General features: G+C 37.9%; 2 protein-coding genes and 1 long non-coding RNA gene across 7 annotated transcripts; 1 reads left to right on the top strand and 2 right to left on the bottom strand.

Moving 5' to 3' along the window:
* Window positions 1-175: 175 nt before the first annotated feature.
* On the top strand, window positions 176-12,576 carry LOC123871882 (coiled-coil domain-containing protein 40). Of its 5 annotated transcripts, none has more exons than XM_045915909.1 (19): window positions 176-263; window positions 522-731; window positions 1,076-1,188; window positions 1,378-1,516; window positions 1,860-1,946; window positions 2,659-2,791; window positions 3,645-3,802; window positions 4,214-4,327; window positions 4,512-4,642; window positions 5,125-5,267; window positions 5,835-5,935; window positions 6,078-6,260; window positions 6,701-6,946; window positions 7,311-7,479; window positions 8,097-8,305; window positions 8,714-8,929; window positions 9,356-9,559; window positions 9,975-10,133; window positions 12,092-12,576. In XM_045915909.1, the coding sequence occupies exons 2-19, from the start codon at window positions 579-581 to the stop codon at window positions 12,464-12,466; spliced, it is 3,033 nt and encodes a 1,010-aa protein (XP_045771865.1). In that variant the 5' UTR covers window positions 176-263; window positions 522-578; the 3' UTR covers window positions 12,467-12,576. The 5 variants fall into 5 exon arrangements, with proteins under 5 accessions (XP_045771865.1, XP_045771868.1, XP_045771867.1 ...); XM_045915912.1 differs by having other exon boundaries at window positions 194-263; window positions 561-731; XM_045915911.1 differs by having other exon boundaries at window positions 194-263; window positions 545-731.
* On the bottom strand, window positions 6,272-20,689 carry LOC123871920. The gene is made up of 3 exons (XR_006797378.1): window positions 20,679-20,689; window positions 18,667-18,829; window positions 6,272-6,282 (listed from the first exon to the last, which is right to left on the bottom strand). It is a non-coding gene; the product is annotated as an uncharacterized LOC123871920 (long non-coding RNA).
* Window positions 13,118-18,449, bottom strand: LOC123871894 (zinc finger protein 723-like). Its single transcript, XM_045915937.1, has 7 exons — window positions 18,230-18,449; window positions 16,909-17,254; window positions 16,221-16,499; window positions 15,741-15,939; window positions 15,050-15,139; window positions 14,408-14,554; window positions 13,118-13,925 (listed from the first exon to the last, which is right to left on the bottom strand). Exons 1-7 carry the CDS (start codon window positions 18,359-18,361, stop codon window positions 13,733-13,735), a joined length of 1,386 nt encoding a protein of 461 aa, XP_045771893.1. The 5' UTR covers window positions 18,362-18,449; the 3' UTR covers window positions 13,118-13,732.
* Window positions 20,690-21,246: the final 557 nt, after the last annotated feature.

Genomic DNA, 21,246 nt, shown 5'->3' with positions numbered 1-21,246 from the left:
GAGTACGCTCACATGACGCTCGTTGTTGCTTTTAGCGCTAAAATGGCGAAAACCAACTCGTTTCAAAAACAGGTCGGCAATTGGAGGTCCAACATACTTGTGTTAGTAGAGGTCAGTGTAAACCACGCTTTTGGTAACCATAGCAACTTAACAAACAAGTTGTTGTCCAATTGTTGTCAAAATATTATGGTTGTCAAGCATCCAGCGACGATCACCAAAAATTATTTGATAAATCGATTTATTTCATATATTTTTCAATTTGTGTAAGTTGAGTTGGTAGTATAGTCTCCCAGTTCAGGGTCCCGGCTGTAATTATGCTGAGCTGGATCCTATTTTTGGGTTGTGCCACACATGACAAAATTTATTTCCACGTTTCTTCTGCTTGAGGCTTTAATGCTCAAGTGGAGTGAAGCTTTTGATAAAGAAGCGCTTGGATAACTAATTTTTAGACATACCTAACATGACGTATTGTGGTGTGTGGCACAATTTAAGAATAAACGTTTTTCTTTCTTTCTTTTTAGGGGGTTTCTTTCTTTCTTATTAGATTCTGGTTAAAATAGGAACGGCTTGTATTAAAAATGGCGGACATGCAATGTGCTTGTACAAAGGAAGAAGAGGAGTCAAGTGAACCGCTACTTCCTCACTGCGTCTGCCCGAGGGATGATCACGATATCGTCATTCACGAAGAAACCTGCCTTTTTTACAGGAACGAGACGATGATCTATGAGAGAGTAAGAATGATTTTTAAATTCAATAATCAATCCTTGACTGTTGGATATAAGTAGGCGTTACTTTACGGAAGTCCATGATATACTTACAATCAACCATTTCAGGACATAAACCTATAGACTAGATCTATCTAGCGTGCTCCGGTGTCGGAGTGAAACGAACGTTGAATGTGTTCTAGAAGATACCCACGACACCATTAAGACATACTCTCGACAAAGTGTTAAGTGTTGGTGGTGTGTATTACTTGCTTTAAGCTTGTAGTTCCTCGTACCAATATCATGGAGTTCCGCAAAGTACCTTCGCGTCTATCCATGCAGAAGATGGTAACATGCTCACTATTTGACAGGAGGATGCGTGCGATTGCGTGATCCCTGGAGATGAAGATGGTGTTTGCAGATGCTGTGCGTGTCCTATCGACCAGTGCAAATGCAACAGAGCGGGGAGAGAAGCTTTTGATGAGTAAGTTGGATCTTCTTAGTTAAATCTACCTTTCGAACCGTCACGTACCTACTAGGTACCATCAAATATACTGTGTTCAAATATATTAAAGTTTAATTTTGGGACTTATTTCCGGTCTGATCATATTCCTAGATATAGGTACCTACCAGACGGCAGAAACGACAGAATTTCAAACCGAACATCTTATAGGTGGCGCAGCAAGAGAGACATTGGGGCGATGCCAGCTGTTTTGGACTCTACCCATCCCCTGATGAAGCGGTTCCAGGAGACGCTCACACGGTTCCTGGAGAAAGAGAACGCTCTTGCGGAGGACGAAATTATTAGATTGGTATATTTGATACTTTTAAATTTTACAAGTTACCGAGTTTCATGCTACCGGTACCGCTTACCGATAAGCACATTGTCGGACGACCAGCTGGCCACTGGAGACTGGCCACTGGCGACCACTGATAGACGTTGGTGTCCCGAGCTGCAGAAATACGAGAGAAACTCAAATCCACGCGGATGAAGTCGCGAGCATATTAGCTTGCTTATTGCTAGCTTATAATATTTATTAGACAAGTATACACATCATGCTCCTGTTACGGTAATTTTCTTGGCGATACTGTAAAATATGCCCAAAATTGACCGAAACTGCAGTCGAAATTGAAATTTGAAATTGAATTTTACAGCGTGACGAACTCCGGCTCAGCAAGCAGCAGTATGAAAAAGATCTTGAAACTATTTATCGGAATGACCACGACACTAATGCTCAAAGAGTGAGTTTTATTTCCATCCCTAGATACTAAGTAAATGCGGTCTGGTTCTAACATAAGCAGTGCAGAGAGCAGAGCATTCAGATCGAAAACTAATCCAAACTAATATTAATAAAATTGCGAAAGTGTGTATGTCTGTCCATCTGTCTTTTCAACCAATGAATCTTAACGAAATTTGGTACTGAGATACGAGTAACTAGCATTCTGACGGTGTAATCTTGGAAATTCAAAGAATTGCCACGGGATTTTTCACATACATTGATCACGTACGTACGCACGGTCATCAGCTAGTTTAGTCTATTACCTAAATAAGAGCTGACGAACGGAACGTTGTACGTCCTAATTACAATCACAATTCTGATCAAAATGCTTATTTTATTCCGGATCTTTTTAGCCCACTGAACTCATTTCTAAGCAAGAAAATGAAATTGGGTCCAAAATTAATCGTGATTTCGGTCACTAAATACTAACGTGAACTGATTTCCAAGCAAAACGGCCTAATAAAACTGTGCTCAAACTGAGTCCATGTTTCGTGATTTACTAAAAATCAAAACAGTATAATTACAGTAAAGTTTCAACAGCTTCCATTGTTTTTTGCTCCTCCTGTAAAATGATACATCGTTCAATTACACCGTTTTATTTGCCAGCTCTATATCAACGCCTGCAACACGGCTCGTCTGTAAATTGTGATGATTAACAACCAACTGTGTCTAAGGTAATGATCGAGGAGTATGAAGCGTCGTTGGCGAAAAGGACAGAAGAGCGCCAGCAGGCGGAGCAGCGGGCTAAGGAGTCCAACGACAAGTATAAACAAGCTAAGGAGAAGTTGGAACAAAATACTATAACTGGTAACCACTCACTTCAGAAACTTCACAACCTTGTTCCCCCTTCACCGTTTTACCACAGAACAGCGAGAAACCGTGAACGTTGACACCTTTATGTGATTGTCATTTTCTTCTTTCTGACTTACGGTAGGAGGGCACAACATGTCTTCTTCTTCCACTCCCTTCCACTCACTCTCCTCTTTTTCCCTTCCAAGTCATATCACTAGAATAATGTTAAGTGTGCATTACTTAACATTATTCTAGTGATATGACTTTCATTCCTCTGCATTATATGCCCATACCATGCCAGCCTATTACCGCTCATCTTTTCTACTACTGGCGCTACTTTCAAACTTCCCATTATATTATGTTCATTCCTTATCTATCCATTCTTGCCCCACCACACATCCATCTCAATATTCGCATAATTCGGTCGCATGTACGAGTACCCTTATGTGATTGATATTCAATCTACTTGTAAGAGACGTTTTTGCTTAATGTTTTTAATACGAACCGCTAAGGTATGGAATCCTCTTCCGGCGGCGTACTAATACTAATTAACCTAAATAACCCTAATAAGTAGGAAAGGCATTCCGAACCAGTGGTAGATGCTTTTGACGATTCAAAAGAACTTGTAAAAGTCTAATTGAATAAAAATATTTTAAATTTGAATTTGAAATACTTCAAAACAAGAATGAATAGGCATCCTCAGGCAACACGTATATCCTGGTGGTACGATAAATTTTAGACGCTGTAAGCTAAAAGATAGGTTTTAAGACTAATTTCTGTAATGTAAGTAAGTATTGTGTTTAATATGCGTTGGATCATCAAATAAAAATAAATTCTATTGTATTCTAGTTGAAGACGCTTGTTCTAGAACGGGAAGCATCGGAGGAGCTGGAAGCGTTGACCACGCTCTGTCGGCAGCTGGAAGCGTGGCGCGAGGAGACGGAGTCCGACCTCACCGTCAACCAGCGCATGTCCGACAAGATGCGAGTCGAGAAGAAGACGCTGGCCGATGAAAAGAGACAGCTGGTATGTTATTGTTACTCCTATTATTTGGTTTCTTATACGACTACGGCGGATATGTCAAACAATTTTACAAAATAGAGTATATAGTAGGTATATACCTCAGAGTGTAGAGTCAGTAGCAATTTAATACATCGATGGCAATAATATACCTACCTAGCTATAAGTAAACTTATCTCCTTATCACTAAATTCGGCGTAAATCTGTCAACTTGTATGGCAAACAGTATTCGTAAAGTCCAGATTCTAAAGGCGCTGTTAATTGTCCTTATTATACCAACTTAGGTTTAGTTATAGATACCTTTTTCGTAATAGGTAGGTATTACCTATTTCTAGTTAAATACAGTGATGAATTTTCAGACAAATAAATTGTCCGTAAAAAGCTTTGGCATGTACCTATTTACTTGTTTGATTACAGGACACGATCATCTACAGCCTCAGTAATGAAGTTTGGAAATTAGAATCAAAACTGGAAATGTTCCAAAAGCAGTTGGAAATCAAAAACGTTGAAATGGAAAAAGTTAATGATAAGGTAGGAACTTCTTGTTCTTTAGACTATTTCTCCAATTGCATTAATTTTAAGGATTCCGTAGCCAAATGGCAAAAAATGGAACCCTTATTAGACTTTTGCGAGTTGTGGTAAATTTTTTTTCCGGTAGACATGATACAGTACAAATATTCAAAAAAACGAAACTAAAATAAGTAACATTGTTAAGGTGACAGCGTATGCAGCAGAATTGGAAGACTTGGAGTTAGAAAAAAAGCGTCTTGTAAGCCTTTGGAACTCCGTGCTAGTAAATATTCAACAACGGGACAAGGCATATGATTCCGTCCGAGATGATTACAGGTAATACATGTGGTTGTTAAAGGGGCGGATCAACAAATTCCTTAAAAGCCGGCACCACATTAGAGGTTCACCTAACCGATTTTCACGTAATTTGATACAGTGATAGCTTATATTCTAGAGACAGACATGCAATCCTATTTATCCCAGAGTATCATATTTCCATATTTCCAATCATAGTTATCATATTTCCAATGGGATTTCCAAAACCTAAATCTTATTTTCTGGAATATAAAGTACCTACCCTATAGGTATCCGTCGCCAGGATGTACTAGGAACATATTTACCAAATTTTATCAGAGAAAAAAAAGACAGACCGACACACTTATTATAGGTACCTATTTTTATAGATTTATAAGTATTCCTACAACGTCAGAAAACTCCGTACATATGTCAAATAACAACATTGCCTGATACAGATAACAGATAGATTAAAAATAGAGACAACTTTAGTTATAATTTATCAATGTAAATTAATTACGTAGATCTCTACAAGAAAACTACCGCACGCTGTTGAGCAACTTGGAGATAACTAAGAAGGTGGTGATGGAAGAGATGAATAAAGGGAAGGAAATAGCTATGAACAAGGACAAACTCACGTATGACATCAATAATGCTAATAAGCTGTGTAAGGGACTTTGTTCTATTAACACTCTAATTATTACACGATTCGTATTAAGTTGAAAGCGATCTCGTAGGTAAGCAAGGAATAGAAATTGAAAGATTTTTTATTCAACTTAACTTTTATTGGGTGTGTATCTATCCTTAGTTCGGAATGCCGGCACTTTCAAGAAGAACCAGCAAGAAACTCGGCGGTAGCTCTTTTGAAAGATTCGATAAGAGCTGATAATAAGTAGACTGGAAATAGGTGCTAACTGCTAAGTCTTTTGTCTGTGAAATTCCAAAAATTCACAGACAAAAAAAAATTTTGGAACACCTGTTCCAAAAATCTGGACAAATCTACGGACAAGATTTTTTTTAAATTAATTGCACATAGTACGTACTAAGTCTAAATTATGAAGTTCAAAAGAGATTAGAGATTTCAGAACAACAAATAAACTTCTATGTTATTATTATTTTGTATGATGAATACTAAATTTCAGTTCTTTATTTATTATTATTCCGCTAAGTTAGTTTTCCGATGAATAGATAGGCATAGGTGTATGGAAATTTTAAATAATAAAATATTTTGTAGTTGAAGCCGAGGACGCGAAACGTTTAGCACTGGAGGCACAAATAAATGAACTGTCGGAAGCTATAGAGATGACAGAACGAGACGAGGAGCTTATCAAATCGGTAAGGATGATAAATTAAGTGCCTTTTTCAGCTAAGCTTAGCCTGGTGCAATATACCTACCCGAACATTATTCGTTTTAAACACGTTTTAAATTATTTGGACATTTTCAACTAAAATTATTTTTTTCTTCCAAATTCTCCAGGAAAATCAAGCAATGAGGAACATATTAAAAACCACGGAAAATGAACTACAACATCGTACGGAGCAGAAACTGAAGCTGGAAAACGAAATCCTGAATAACATTCAGGAGTGTCTGCTCAATGACAAAGCAGTGGAGTCTATGGCCAACGGAATTAAGAAGATGAGGGAAATGTCTAGGAAACAGGTAGCTGCAGTTTTATTTTATACTTACAATAATTTTTTTATAGGTTGCCAAAGTATTGCAAATTGGTCAGTAAGACTAGTCACTGAAATCACCAGAAAATATTTATACAAACCATAAAATATTATAGTTTACAAACCTGAAAAATGTTACAGAAGAAGCCGAATTTTCGTCTTATTTTAGATTACGTGCCTAATCCATTTCCATTTACAGCCAATCAATCCCGTTTCCTACAAGCGTTAAGATTACCTATAAACAGAAGTTTTTACTTTTTCAGGCTTTTTAAAACTTTTATTAGAGAAAATGCAAAATAAACTCGTGGCTTACAACAAAAAGTGCGATTTCTGATACAATTCTTGTACTCGCTTGTACTTTACTCACTTTCATAGATTATTTCGATCCTTATAGAACAGGATTTCTGACCGAGTTTGATATGTTTTTAGGAAATCTCTCTTATGGCAATGGAGAACCAGCACGCGAAAGTGATGCTAGACATAGAAGTCCACCGCAACAGAGAAGCTAGAAACAATGCTTTACTCGAGGAGAATCTAGCTAAAGTGAGAGAAAGGGAGAAAGAGATCGAGGCCCTCCAAGAGGAGTACGAACAGAAGATGCTGGTCATCATGAGGAAGCAACGGGAGTTGGACATCATTGTTAAGAAGTATACTGCGCTGAAGGAAATATTTGATGTTAGTAAATACGAGTAAATAATCAAATAACTATCAAGTTTGAGAAATAAAACGTTGTAGTCGCAAACAGACGATATTACTTACATGATGAAAAACCTTTAGCATCAATTTAAATGTACAAAATTAAAACATAGAAAATGCTCTTCAATTGTTATGTCTTTATCATTTTTGGGATCCAATATTACCTACTTGGGAAACTTTATTATAAGCAACGCCATACATTTGAATGAACCCACTGCGTTTTGTGTTAAAAAAAATACTTTTTGAGAAAAAGTAAATCCACTCCTGTCTTTAAAACATTACTCATATGCTTATCACTTGTCCCAGTACTACTGAGTGTTTTAGTATAAATGTCTTTGAATAGCTGAAGTCCCCTCAAGAGCGCAACATCGAGGAGTTGGAGCAGCAGATCAAGGGCTTGCGCGAGCGTGCGGAGGGCATGCAGGCGGAGTGGCTGCGGCTGCAGGGCCACGTGGTGAAGCTGACCGCGCAGCATCATAAAATCGTCGCGGATATCAATCTCATTAACAAACGTAAGGTTCTTCCTCCCTCCAACTATTTTATCACTAGCCGATGCCCACGGCTTCGCCCGCGTGGATTTAGGTTTTCGAAATCCCGAGGGAACTCTTTGATTTTCCGGGATAAAAAGTAGCCTATGTGCTAATCCAGGATACTATCTATCTCCATTCCGAATTTCAGCCAAATCCGTCCAGTGATTTTTGCGTGAAGGAGTAACAAACATACACACACACACACACACACACACACATACAAACTTTCGCTTTTATAATATTAGTGTGAAGTGTGATACAAAGCACATATATTACCTACTTAGCAGTTGAATTCTCCAAGAGTCAGGATTACTTAGTGAAGGTGACCGCACAGCATCATAAGATCGCTGACATCGTGAGTTCACGTGAGTTCCTTCTATCACTTGATAGACATCAATCAGATCAGACCAACATCAACTGTCCGAAGTTTCAACTCTTGGATGAACGATACGCGATCGCACAGGCAACGAAAGAAAAAAGATCACACAATCATTTTTTTAAGTTGTAAGTTCTGCATCATAGGCTAGTTAATCAATAAGTAAGTATAGATAAGTTAAACTATCATTTAATTAGTTAAATTAAATAAAATTGCCCCACAGAAATACAGATTTGTGAGCAGAAAACAATGCGTATTCAAGCGGAGACGGAGCGTATAGACCAAGAGCGGGCGCGTGTGGATCGCAGTCTGCGTGACTTGCGCGGCCGGCTCGAAGTGCTGGAGCGCACGCGCAAAGAAGCCGCCGAGCGCAACCAGTTCGCGCAAAGAGCCAACCTGGCTGTCACGCACGAGTATACCGCTAACCTAAAGGTAAGCTGTGTGCAAAAAACATCTAAGTGGCAGTAGGTATCTACCTACGAACCTCTCCCTAGACAAAACAAAAACCGGTCAAGTGCGAGTCGGACTAGCACACAAAGGGTTCCATACTATCATACAAGGTTAGTTATATACTTTTTAATTTTTTTCTTAATTTACATGGCGGCCATTAGGTACGTATTTGTTGTTATAGCGGCAATATAAATACACACTGACTACTCTCTACCTAAGTATTACGGTTCATGAGATACAACCTACTGACAGTCAGAAAGACAGATGGACGGACGTACGGGCAAACGGATGGACAGCGGAGGGTTAGTAGGGTTAGTAATGCCCATTGGCATTCGGGTACGGAACCCGAAAAATTAAGTATGTTATGTAATTAATGTCTTTTGTTTCCAGGATGCCGAAAGTGACATAATTCAGTTAGAAGAAGACATTGAAGCTTTCGAAAAGGAAAAGATGAATCTTACGCAAGAGTTGGAGAAAGCGCAACGGGAAGCGCTCATCTGGCAACGGAAGGGCATCTTGGCGGTGGACCTCAAGAGGAACATCCAGAACGCCAAGTCCGCGGCTGGTGAAATCGGCCAGATGCGAGCGGAGATTCACAGGATGGAAGTAAATATTCCTACTTATTTTAACATTAGCTGATGCCCGAGACTTCATCCACGTGGATTTAGGATTTAAAAATCCTGTGGGAACTCTGATTTTCCGTAATAAAAAGTAACATAAGTCATGTTACTTTTTAAGTCAGCCCATGCAATAAATCACTTCGATACATAGCTCCGTTGCAGCGTGATTATCCGTAGCTCGGTTGCGGGGTGAAAACCAGCTTCCTTGAGAGGTCAAAACCAGCTTCCTTGAGAGGTCTCTATAATATTCTCAAAGGTGATTGATGTGTTTATGATTTGCACGTGGCCAGCGTGTTGGACTACGGCCTTAACCTTCTTTTATTTTAAGAGGAGACCCATGTAGTGATCGTCGTTGGGTTGAGAAAATGATGATGTTATGAAACTTGGCATGAAAAAACATTCATTCCCTTAGGTTCGTAGGGAACAACTCCGCAAGACTGGGGAGAAGTTAGCTGAGGATCTGGCTTTGTACGTGACGCGCAGGGAAACGGCGATGGAGAAGAACCGCGCGGCCGCCGCCGTGGAGAAGGCCCACGGGCCCTCGCCGACAACGTCCCAGTCCACTTACCATCACAAACTGAGGCTCGCTAAAGCTGACGTCGCTAGGGTTACTAAAGTAATGTTTCAGAGGTTCATTTTTCGACACTTTATCTTATAAGAATTACTTAAGCATAATTCTATCCAATATAAAGAATCCTGAGAGTTCTCTAAATTATTCTGAAACAGTGTGTGAAGTCCGCCCTCGGTTGCAATCAGACCTGCTGGCAAGTGATGATGCCAGCTTAAGATGGTGTGCGCTTGCTTGCTTAGAAGATTATTCACTCTTGACTTTTTACCTATATCAAAGTGGGGGGAAAACTGATGCTAAAAGGGCGTCCCATATCCTAGCGGTTCGAACTAGAAACGAGGAGGCAAATCGCTTCGTACGTGTCCGTGGGATTTCGACTATGTACAAGTGCATAACTTAACCGCAGGATAGAATACCTATTAGATAAGTAGAGGTTATGAAATAAGATTGTTTATCTGTCCAGGACTTAGCAGAAGCCAAAGCTCACTTGGAGGAATTGCAAAAAGAGCAAGAAAGACTGGACCACGATGTATCGAACACGAGCGCCGCCAACGCGCAGCTTGAGGAAAACGTCGCGAGCTTGCTGCGGGAGTGTCGTGAGGCGGAGAAGCACAAGAAATGGGTAACGGAACATTTTATACTAGGTCCAAGTCTGACCAATTTTTCAAACGGGAAAAAAATATTCAACCGAGTTGGATATTGTTTTGAAACACGGATTCAGCAGTAGGTAGGGGAAGTCCGGGAGAGTTGAACCGCTTTTTGCTTAAAGTGTCGTATTTTCTTATAAATGAGGCTTAGTGATTCAATTGTAATTATAAACAGTAGCTTATTTATTTAGGATTACTTATGCATAATTACTTTTTCGAAATTATAATACTGAAATATGTTATATATATTTGAATGAAAAATGGGATTTGGGTCAACTCTCCCCAACCCAAGGGACACTTGAACCGGGGTCTGGGGAGAGTTGAACATAGCATTTTAAAGGGGAAAATAAAAACATTTTGTAGCTTAAATTACAGATATATTAAACAAAACATCACAAAATGAAAGTAAATTATAAATAAACATAGCTATTGCTTTTCTTATAAAGAAAAAACCGATGTGAGTCAGACTCGCGTACTCGGAAATTTTTTCCAACATTTTGCACGATAAATCAAAAACTATGATACATAAAAATAAATAAAAATCTGTTTTAGAATGTGCAGGTAAAGCCCTTTCATATGATATCCCACTTGGTATAGTTATCTTATTTTGAAAATTGAAACACATTTTAATTTTTTTTTAATGATGTAACCACAAATTCGCGGTTTTCAGATTTATTCCTGTACTTGTGCTATAAGGGTTCCGTTTTTCCTTTTGAGGTACGGAACCCTAAAAAAAGAAAATTTCAACATATTCTTTAACATTCCATAATCAACATAATTATTAAACATTTCGCCAACAAAGTTAAATATATAACGTTTTTTTAATCAAATTTGTTGGTCTTTCTTAACCTTTTCATCAATATCTTGTGTAACTCCTACGCATATCTCATTGACGTAATATCTTCGGCATAAACCACATAAACTTATAGTCATAATTTCTTCTGATGTGCAAACAAAACAATACCAACGATCATTCACGTCAGGAATTCTGCAAAATCACTATTACTGGAACTATCAGCGTACCAACATCTTCACATACGTCTTCACACTCGGTTTCACTATCATCATTAACATTTTTATTTTTTTAGCCTTTTCCAGTTTTCTTTCTCTGGGCTTTTTGTTTCGAACCTTGTTTAGTTTTCAAAGTTTTCTTTCTAAATTTCTAAATTTATTAAATAAAACTTCAAATTTTCGCATACAAACACTGTAGAGGGAGACATGAACAACTGGTCATATCTCCCGCACCCGCCATGGTTCAACTCTCCCGCATATACTACTTTGACATTAAATTTTACTCACAGAAAAAACAATCAATCTTAGCAAAAAATACTTAGCACATGTCAAACTACAATAATCAGGCAGTACAATAGTAATAACACACAATACGTAACTCTATAAACACAGCCGCAATCTCAAAAATACATAAATTAATAAAATTTACTCCGTCGTAACAAAAACACTTTTCCGAGCCTGATAGCCAAACAAACCGGCCATTGTAAAAAATGGCGGCGTGCTGGTTATTGGCCTCCCACGCTTTACCAATGACCGTCTTGACGTTTCATTAGCGCGAAATTTAAGCTGAATTTTAAAAGGTGGTTCAACTCTCCCATCTGAGCAAGTCTCCCGGATTTCCCCTACCTATACCTACAACCTTGATAGCTGCTAAGATTAAACCTAATACTAGCTTTTTACGTTGACTTTATCCACCTTACAGATTCTGTTAGAATTTCTCAAAATATCTTTTTTGATGAAGTCTCCCTAGAGAGAAGAGAGAGAATACGGGATAAGTTAGATTGACATCATTAGCCGTGGTTTAAACTTTAAACGGACTAGAGACATTCCAAGACCGTAATGTAGACAGAGTGATGTAGTTTCAATCCCTCTCGAAAAACTGTTTGATATGTAACTACTTATAAGAAATTTCATTTTGCAGCTCCTTGAACGAGTGGTTCGCAGCCAGCGCCTAGGTAGCGAACTAGCCACATCGATCAAGCGTCAATCTGTACGAGTGAAAAAGTCAAAAACCACCGTTCTCACAGAATACAACCAAGCACTCGCGCTCAACGAGCGACTCAACTACATAGTCCAAAAGCTGATGAATGAATACCCTCACTTGAGCGACAAGCTGGAAACTATAGCGAACACCTTGAACATACACTCGCCGACAGGGTCGCCTAGATTCTTCGAGGATGATTGCGTGTGTGAAGAGCCAAAGAAGCCATGCGGGTGTGTAGGAGAATGTACGGGTACGTGTCGCCAAGAAGCCCCGGAGAAACTCGAAGTTGGTCATGATGACCAACCTGAATGAGTGAGACAGTATGGCTGAGATCTATAGAGCGCACTTTGACTTTGCTCAGACTTTTAGACACTGTTAAAACGAGACAGCGTATTCCGCTGCCATAAATCTGTCTCGTTTTAATTGAAACTTAAGTGTAAGCAAAGTGAAAGTGCGCTCTATAGATTTCAGCCTTAGATTGAGATCAACAGAGTGCACTCTTACTTTGCTTAGACTTAAGACAAGAGTTAAAACGAGACAGAAATATGTCTCTCAAGTACGTCTCTTTTTAACTCAATCTTAAGTCTGAGCAAAGTCAAGGTGCGCCCTATGGATCTCACCCTTAGACCTACCACACCGGTAGTGGAGTTAAGCAACGGGTGTCTTCTTGATAACAACTCTACGGCTTCCTATTACATGAAGATGGAGCCGCATTGGCTTTAGACCGTAAGTTAGTGTAAACAAAAAGAATCGCATAATATGAGCCTTAGCGACCGTACTGCTAAGGCGGTGTTGCGATTGTATGTCGATGATCGATGTTGAGAAAACAATTAATTTGTCATACCTGTGATTTGCAGTGTCTTGTTAAAATAAAACAAATATTAAAAACTTCAACATTTTTATTTACAAAACTTAATAAAAACTCTTAACATTACATAATTATATTATTCACAATTTTCTAAATAATTTACAAATATTTGGTCCATAACCCATTAAATTAATATAATACATCAATGTTTTAATATAACTTTGTGCTAACCGACTCGAGGAATACCTAACTATACATATATTATTAAAATAAAAGAAAGAAAATTCATTTGTTTGTGATGATGATTAAATTATTATGACACCCAGGTATAGTAAAGTTTTAAAGATACCCATATTGTAAAAGTCCAATTTTACAGTTAGTTTGGTGCGCTCTCTTGCTTTGGAGTAGACAGCTCCTTTAGTTGCGTCGAGGACGGGGCGCTGGTGCGTTCGTGGCGCTTGCGGTGGTCGGAGCGCTTGACAACTTACTGTTAACTTGAAAGCGTTTACGAGTTTCCGAATTGACGTGTAGTTGCGTTGAGGTGTTGGTTTGTGGATGTTACAGTTAGTTTGATGCGCTCTCTTGCTTTTGCGGAATGGACAGCTCGTTGAGTTGCGTGGACGCGTCGAGGAAGGGGCGTTGGTGCGCGGTGCGCTCGTGGCGCTTGCGGTGGTCGGAGCGCTTGACAACTTACTGATAACTTGAAAGCGTTTACGAGTTTCCGAATTGACGTGTAGTTGCGTTGAGGTGTTGGTTTGTGGATGTTACAGTTAGTTTGATGCGCTCTCTTGCTTTTGCGGAATGGACAGCTCGTTGAGTTGCGTGGACGCGTCGAGGAAGGGGCGCTGGTGCGCGGTGCGCTCGTGGCGCTTGCGGTGGTCGGAGCGGCCGAAGGCCACAGCGCAGTACGCGCATGCGTAGCGCTTTTCCTTCGTGTGGCTTATCATGTGGATGCGGAGGTACCTGTGTTGAAGTTAAAGTCTTAATTCATCATCAAACATAAGGTTTTTGTTTGCGGTCGCAGTTGATCAATCTTTTATGAAACATATCGATCTGTTGTTATTTAGCAATTTCATGTCATATATGCTTGCTTCATCAACAGATTAATAATTCATACTAAAAATCATAAATGCGAAAGTACGTCTGTCTATCTGTAACCTTTTCACTACCCATCTGTTTAACTGATTTTGACAAAGTTTTGTATACAGTTAGTTTGCATTCTGGGGATGGACATAGGCTACTTTTTATCATCAATAAAAATCAAAGAGTCCCTTTGGGATATTTAGAAAACCTAAATAATATTATAGTTAGGCCTAATTTGTTAAAGCCGCAATTTGTCACTCTCAGTTATCACTAGACTACAGACTATTGTTCATATAACATATATCATATCTGTTGAGGGTTACTCCAAAATAAATAGCCTTAGTTTAGTTAAGCTTGTTTACCCAGGTTTCTTGAAGGCCATGTCGCACAGTTCACAGCGGAAGTCCCTCGTGTCGCTGTGGATGAGGCGGTGGTTCCTCAGTATGGTGGTGGAGCTGAAGCACTTGTTGCATTCCGGGCATGAGTACGGCTTCTCTTTAGTATGACTCCTGGAATTAGATGTCCCAAACGTAAATAAATATTACAGATCGAGCTTTAGAAAGAGATAATGGTAGCTTCATAAAAGCGCCCTCCCTGTCATTAACAAGCGAGTGTTAGTGGCGAGTTACGAGGCCACATCGATCAAGTTAACCGTCAAGTTTGCAGGTTCTGTACTGTATAAAAAGCGGCCAAGTGCGAGCCAGATTCGCGCACTCAGGGTTCCGTACTCGGATAGTTCCTTTCGAGGTACGGAACCCTAAAAATTGAATAATTTAACAGTTAAAAGCCGATTGTTTTAAGCTCATCTTAATGGCAAAATAAAAAAGTTATGACTCATAAGACAATAGTCATAAGATTCAAAATTTAACTATACTTATTATTGCCACTTATTAATAGGGAGATTAATCATTGTCTGGCTTAGTGTGAAATCTGATTACAACAAAAAATAAGAAGTGCTGTTAAGAAATAAAAATAAAATATATTGTAATGGTAATGTTACTTACCTTAAATGGACTTGTAAATGATATTTCTTGAAGAACCTTTTTGAGCAAACTTGACACATATGCGTCTTCTCTTTATCGTGTACTTGCCGTCTGAAATGATTAACTTAATATTAGCTGTACTATGCTATAGTACCCGCCAAACAAATAGTCGTCCCTGAACATAGCAAGACGCATCACAATAGAGAAACATCAGAATGGACAGGTGGTCGGTCGACCACACAGCACATAATATAAGTGTGGATATTGCCTACTAGGCATCAGCAGACTTGTTTGGTGTGGTGCAAGACTTACTTGTGTGGTGTAAGACTTACTTGTGTGGTGTAAGACTTACTTGTGTGGTGTAAGACTTACTTGTGTGGTGTAAGACTTACTTGTGTGGTGTAAGACTTACTTGTGTGGTGTAAGACTTACTTGTGGGGTGTAAGACTTACTTGTGTGGTGTAAGACTTACTTGTGGGGTGTAAGACTTACTTGTGTGGTGTAAGACTTACTTGTGTGGTGTAAGACTTACTTGTGTGGTGTAAGACTTACTTGTGTGGTGTAAGACTTACTTGTGTGGTGTAAGACTTACTTGTGTGGTGTAAGACTTACTTGTGTGGTATAAGACTTACTTGTGTGGTGTAAGACTTACTTGTGTGGTATAAGACTTACTTGTGTGGTGTAAGACTTACTGGTGTGGGGTAAGACTTACTTGTGTGACAACAAGGCAATGTTGTGTTTGAAGTCCTTGTCGCACATATCGCACGCGAACGGGCGATCCTTTGTGTGTCGGAGCATGTGCAAGTCTCTCTTCGCCTTCGAGATGAAGCGCTGTCCACACGGCACACACACATACGGCAAGTTGCCAGTGTTGTGCATAGTGAGTTTGTGACTACGTAGATTTACAACCTCTACAAGTGTAAATTAAAAATGTATAACACCCCCCGACAAGTGAAGGTTACAGTAACTAGAAAAGAGCAGATAACTTTCAAACAGCTGAACCGATTTTCTTGGATTATAGCTAAAAACACTCTCGATTAAGCCACCATTCAAACAAAAAAAACTGAATTAAAATTGGTTCACATGGTTTAGGAGCTATGATGCCACAGTCAGATACACACGTAAAACTTATAATACCCCTCTTTTAGGGTTTGGGGTTAAGAAGGCTATAAAAAATGAAATGTTAGCTTACTTTTACCACATTCATTACAGTGTTCCTTAATTCCCAAATGTTTAACTTTGTTGTGTCTATAGCGAGCACTGTATGACGCAAATGTTTTATCACAGACTTTACACTTTATCCTCGTCCGTTCCCCCTTAGGCCGATGCAACTGCATATGTTCAACCAAGTTCACAACAGTTTTACCGCACTCTTCGCATATCTTCTCTCGTTGTTCTGGTTCTTTACAACGTTTTTTTTTTACTTTTACTTTTTTTCTACCTTTACATTTCTTTTTGGGACGGGATCCTTCTGAAATGTGAAGATATACATTAACCACAGGTATTATAAAACTGATAAAACCGCAGATAGGCAATGCTCATACACTTGTATTTTAAAACAAATACACTAAATTGGGACCTCCAAAGCTGGTTACCCATCCAGTTAGTCTCAAAGCTCAACGGTTAGGGAGCGGACTGAAACTCGAAAGGTCACCGGTTTAAACCCCACCCGTTGCCTATTGTCGTACCCACTCCTAGCACAGGCTTAACGCTTAGTTGGAAAGGAAAGGGAAGTTACTATCTTGAATTAAAGTTGCTTAACAATTGCAATCAATCAATGCTTTCTCACAATTAGAGAGCATTGCTCAAGTTACATGTGACAGGTAATTTAAAGTGAACATAGTTTAGTTTTACTTCAAATAAAAAATGCAAATACTTACTATTTTCTTTACAGTCTTCAGTGCTATACTCATATTTTATTTTCTTTATAACGCTAAGTAGTTCCTCATCTGATGGCACATCATCTATACTATTTTCATTTTTAATATCAAACTCTATCTTGGTAAGCGAGTCCATATCATACCCATCATCAGAATATCCGTTGCTCATTTCCTCACATTTTATATTGTCCATATCAATCACCTCAATTTTAGAATCCTCTTCATTTTGATGACTTCGTAAATATGCATCATTTTTTAGTGCCAGTGTCTTGAATTCGTGGAATGATATTATTTTAATGAAGCATTTATCACACAACTTTGTTGTTACTTTTGAGTCTGGTGAAACCTTAAACATGCCAAGATTGGGAGCATATTCTAAGTTATCATCAGCATTATTATTAACTATAGGATGCCCGTGACTTCATCCACATGGATTTAGGTTTTAAAAGATCCAATGGCAACTGCTCTTAGATTTTCCGGGATAAAAAGTAGCCTATGTCCTTCCCCGGGATATAAGCTAACTCTATACCAAGTGCAGATTGGGAGCCTTCACACATCTTTGGGATTATTATGCACAACTCTCAGGCATACAGGTCTCCTTACGATGTTTTCCTTCGGCGTTAAAGCAAGTGATATGACTCTGAGGTGAATTGGAGGTGCATGCGGATCGAATCCCAGATCCAACTAGGATACTGATATCTTAACCACAACAGAGTTAAATTATATTATAGCATCAAACACACAAACACACACACACAAAGACATGTAGACCACAATTTATAGTCAAGGCTGAAATGCATTTGCAAAAAAATTCAGACGACTATGCTTAAAACTTAAAGTTATTTTTTACCAGATGATGTTCTTGTGTATTTTAAAACTCATTTTTCAGAAAATTTATGAGTTTTAGACCTATGTCAGCTATCTCAAGAATGCAAGCTATCTTTGTATATGAAATAGTGACACAGAAAGATACACTTTTGCATTATTTTAGTACGGATAAATTATCAGCTTTCTTCATTTTATTGTTTAATATTAAAGTTTGATGTAATGGGTACTGAATCACTGAACAAAACCAACTTGTGGATGAACACAAAAATCTTTTAAATAATACATTGCTTGCATAATTTGCTAGGCATATTACTCTCACTAAAGTCAAACAATTAATTAATAGTACACTATTTACAACCTTTTTAAGTCATGTAAGATGTGATTAAAATTTTAGCATTTCGTAACATAAGGTTAGCTAAAACCTAAAGATCTTGTTAAAATACTTATTTACTAATGTATTTATAAAGTTTCAGGAGTTTAAATGGTTTTTTACCTGAATATTCAAGCAAAACAACATTATGTCCCAGTAACTTTTCTTGTCCCCTTTCAGTTCTTCTGATAGTTGTGTGATGTCTCTTTCGACTGCCTCGGTTAAACATATTCGACAAACGTTCATTTTTGCCATTTTAATGAATTAAAACTAATTTTATGAAGATTTCTTCGTGATTTTGAACTTCTCTATAGATTTCTGCCACTTTTGAGTTTTGTTTATGTGTCAATTGTCAAATGTCAATGTCAAACAGTGTTGCCAGATGTCGAAAGTGTTTTCTCGTACCAATGGATGTCAAATATTTCTTTATTTTTATATATGTTAAAAGTTACTTTCGGAACATAATCTCCATGGACCTATTATAATATAATCTCGTACAACTTTTTTAATGAAGATTAGAGTTAAAAATTTAAAAATCTCCTAATATCTGCATTTTACACAGTCCTGCAAATTGCTAATGCGCGTGGCCGCCGTTTTAGTGACGTCAGCACTAGACTGAAGTTTCGAGCTGATGGTGTTTTTTATTTATTTCGGCTGACGTAAAAATGACGTCATTTCGATGTGAATGAGACATGGTTCCAGCGCAATAGCGATTTGTGGGACCTACTAGCTTTCGATTTTTTTTTTCTTTTTTAAAAAGGATATTAGCCATGTTAAATGACTAATATCCCCCTTTCCTCACCAACTAAGCGTCAGGCTTGTGCTAGGAGTAGGTACGACAATAGTGCAACGGGCGGGGTTTGAACCGTCGACCTTTCGGTTTTCAGTCCACTCCTTTACCGGTTGAGCTATTTGAGGCTCAAATAGTAGGTATATTCATTCCTTGAAGGCGGGGCTTTCAAATTAAACGAATAGTACAGTAATTAATTCGCCATCTAATTAATAGACATTTTAATACTATTGAGTATTGACTATATTAGGTTACTATACTAGGTTGATGTAATGAATCTAGTGATGGGCTTAGTCTTATTCTTTTTATTAGATCTTTTATTTTATTATTTTCATTTTGAAATTAGTTGTTGAATTGTTGAATATCTCTTTCAGCATCACCACACCACACAGCACACTACAGCAGTCCGCTGCTACTTTTCCGTGACGGAAAAGCTAAGGTCTTAAATTCTGACTTAAGATTATAAATGAGAGCCCAATATTATTTATAGCATTTATTTTCATGTAAGAATATTGGATACAAATCGCAAATGTCGTATCAAATTTTAAAAAGACCACAATAGCATGGAGAAAAGTGTACAGTGAATAAAACAAAGAAATCTGGACGTTTGACCTCCACACGTTTTCAGTACAATTGGGACTAATATTAAAAAAAAAGCATTTCTTAAAATAAAAAAATAGGCAGGCACATTCAACTTATAGCTAAAATAAAATCATTATAACTAAAACTTATGTAATCAATCCCCTCGTATCAACGAAATTGTGATGTCTTGTCGCCTGCATATGCATGCAACGTTTTTATCGAATACTGTTAAGATTTTATGTACATACATTTTTTAAGTCCGAAATTACGGCAAATTAATTATTAAAGTAATAATACAGCTGCCATCTCGTCTAGAATATGATAAAATCATTAAAATGCATAGATAAAACACCTTAAATTCACAAATACGGACAATATTTTTTATTAAATAAAATAAAATAGAATTAGCAGTGCTGCCGTCCTATTTCTAAAAAGCGGTTAATTAACTGCCAAAAGTAGTTTTTGAGTTAGGTACCTATGGTCAAAAAACTGAGAACTAAAAAAAAATACATACCTAGAAACAATTGGCAAGGACCGAATTAGATAGTCGTATTTTTTCGTAGCGTTAACAAAGTAGCGTTATGTTAATTTTAATAACGATATCCAATTATCCATTAACGTTATCTAGATGTTATTATTATTAATACCGGTGAAAGTAACACTAGTCATACCGGTAATTATACACCTCTATATTTCTAACGATGCACTGCACTAAGTAACATCTTTAGAGGTGTAAAAGTAACGAAAACGAGCGTACCCGTATGCATTCGTTACTATAACAATTAGGACTCGTTACTTTCGTATCGTTACTCGTTACTTTTGATACCACGTAAGATGAACGAATCGAGTCGTATTGCGTACGACAGTATGATGTCGCGGCGTCCGCATCGCAACATTCGTAATTTGTAGAAAACATACTTAGGTCTACATTACATACAAAGCTGCGTAAGGTGCATTTTCTCACTTTTCCGTATTTTGAACCAGACGTGTGTTTAAGTTATTCTCAATTTAGTTTGATTTAATAAGTGTAGAACTACAAGTGAACTGTTGACGGAATCTAAGTACTAAAATATTAAAATTGAGCTTGAGCTTGAGCTTATGTTAAATATCTATACTAATAAATAAAATTAGAGTGTCTGTCTACAATTTCAAAATAACTGTCTCATTATTAAGCTCATAATATGGTTATTTGAACGATACTATAACAGAATCGTACGTTTTTAAATTCACCGAATGAGCGCGCCTGCGCGTAAAACATACGGTTAGCAAACATTTCAATACACGTATCTACGGTACTTGCGTGAACCGAAACAGTGTAGGAACGGCCATACGACGAAAAGTGCGAGTAACGAGATGCATTTGTGAGTAACGTTTCGGTACTCGGTAATGGCGCACCCGTTACTCAGTAACGAATACATACGGTTCGCTACAGCTCTAAACATCTTCACTCCATAACATATTAAGCTTATAGCATCGACGCACATTTACTGGATGACGTAACGCAAGTGTAACGAAATGTTTTGGTAGTTTTAACGTTAATTTAGTAATTGTTACCGTCCTTGGTTTTTAGTTTGGTTGTAGGACAAACATTACATGTTTTTGGCAATAGCTCACAATAGAATTGGTAGCTAGCCGCTTTTTAGCAAAAGGATGGCACAGTGCTAAAATTGTGTACATTCAAACACACATTACTTTATAATTTACTAAATTATTTACTGAATATACAATATAATTAAAAAGAAATTATAAATAAGTACCTAGGGGTAAA

The sequence above is a fragment of the Maniola jurtina genome, chromosome 14, assembly GCF_905333055.1.
Source record: "Maniola jurtina chromosome 14, ilManJurt1.1, whole genome shotgun sequence".
NCBI lineage: Eukaryota > Metazoa > Arthropoda > Insecta > Lepidoptera > Nymphalidae > Maniola > Maniola jurtina.
Note: the sequence above shows the minus strand (reverse complement) of the source record. Positions and strands in the feature narration are given on the sequence as shown.

Excerpts from the sequence above, each read along its gene's own strand:
- LOC123871882 (XM_045915909.1), top strand. The coding sequence starts at position 579 with ATGGCGGACATGCAATGTGCTTGTACAAAGGAAGAAGAGGAGTCAAGT. Across the intron at positions 1,189-1,377 it reads GGGAGAGAAGCTTTTGATGA|GTGGCGCAGCAAGAGAGACA; the intron begins GTAAGTTGGATC and ends AACATCTTATAG. Across the intron at positions 4,643-5,124 it reads TCCGTCCGAGATGATTACAG|ATCTCTACAAGAAAACTACC; the intron begins GTAATACATGTG and ends TTAATTACGTAG.
- LOC123871894 (XM_045915937.1), bottom strand. The coding sequence starts at position 18,361 with ATGGCAAAAATGAACGTTTGTCGAATATGTTTAACCGAGGCAGTCGAA. Across the intron at positions 17,255-18,229 it reads TGTTTTGCTTGAATATTCAG|GTTTCACCAGACTCAAAAGT; the intron begins GTAAAAAACCAT and ends GGCATGTTTAAG. Across the intron at positions 16,500-16,908 it reads TGAAGACTGTAAAGAAAATA|AAGGATCCCGTCCCAAAAAG; the intron begins GTAAGTATTTGC and ends TTCACATTTCAG.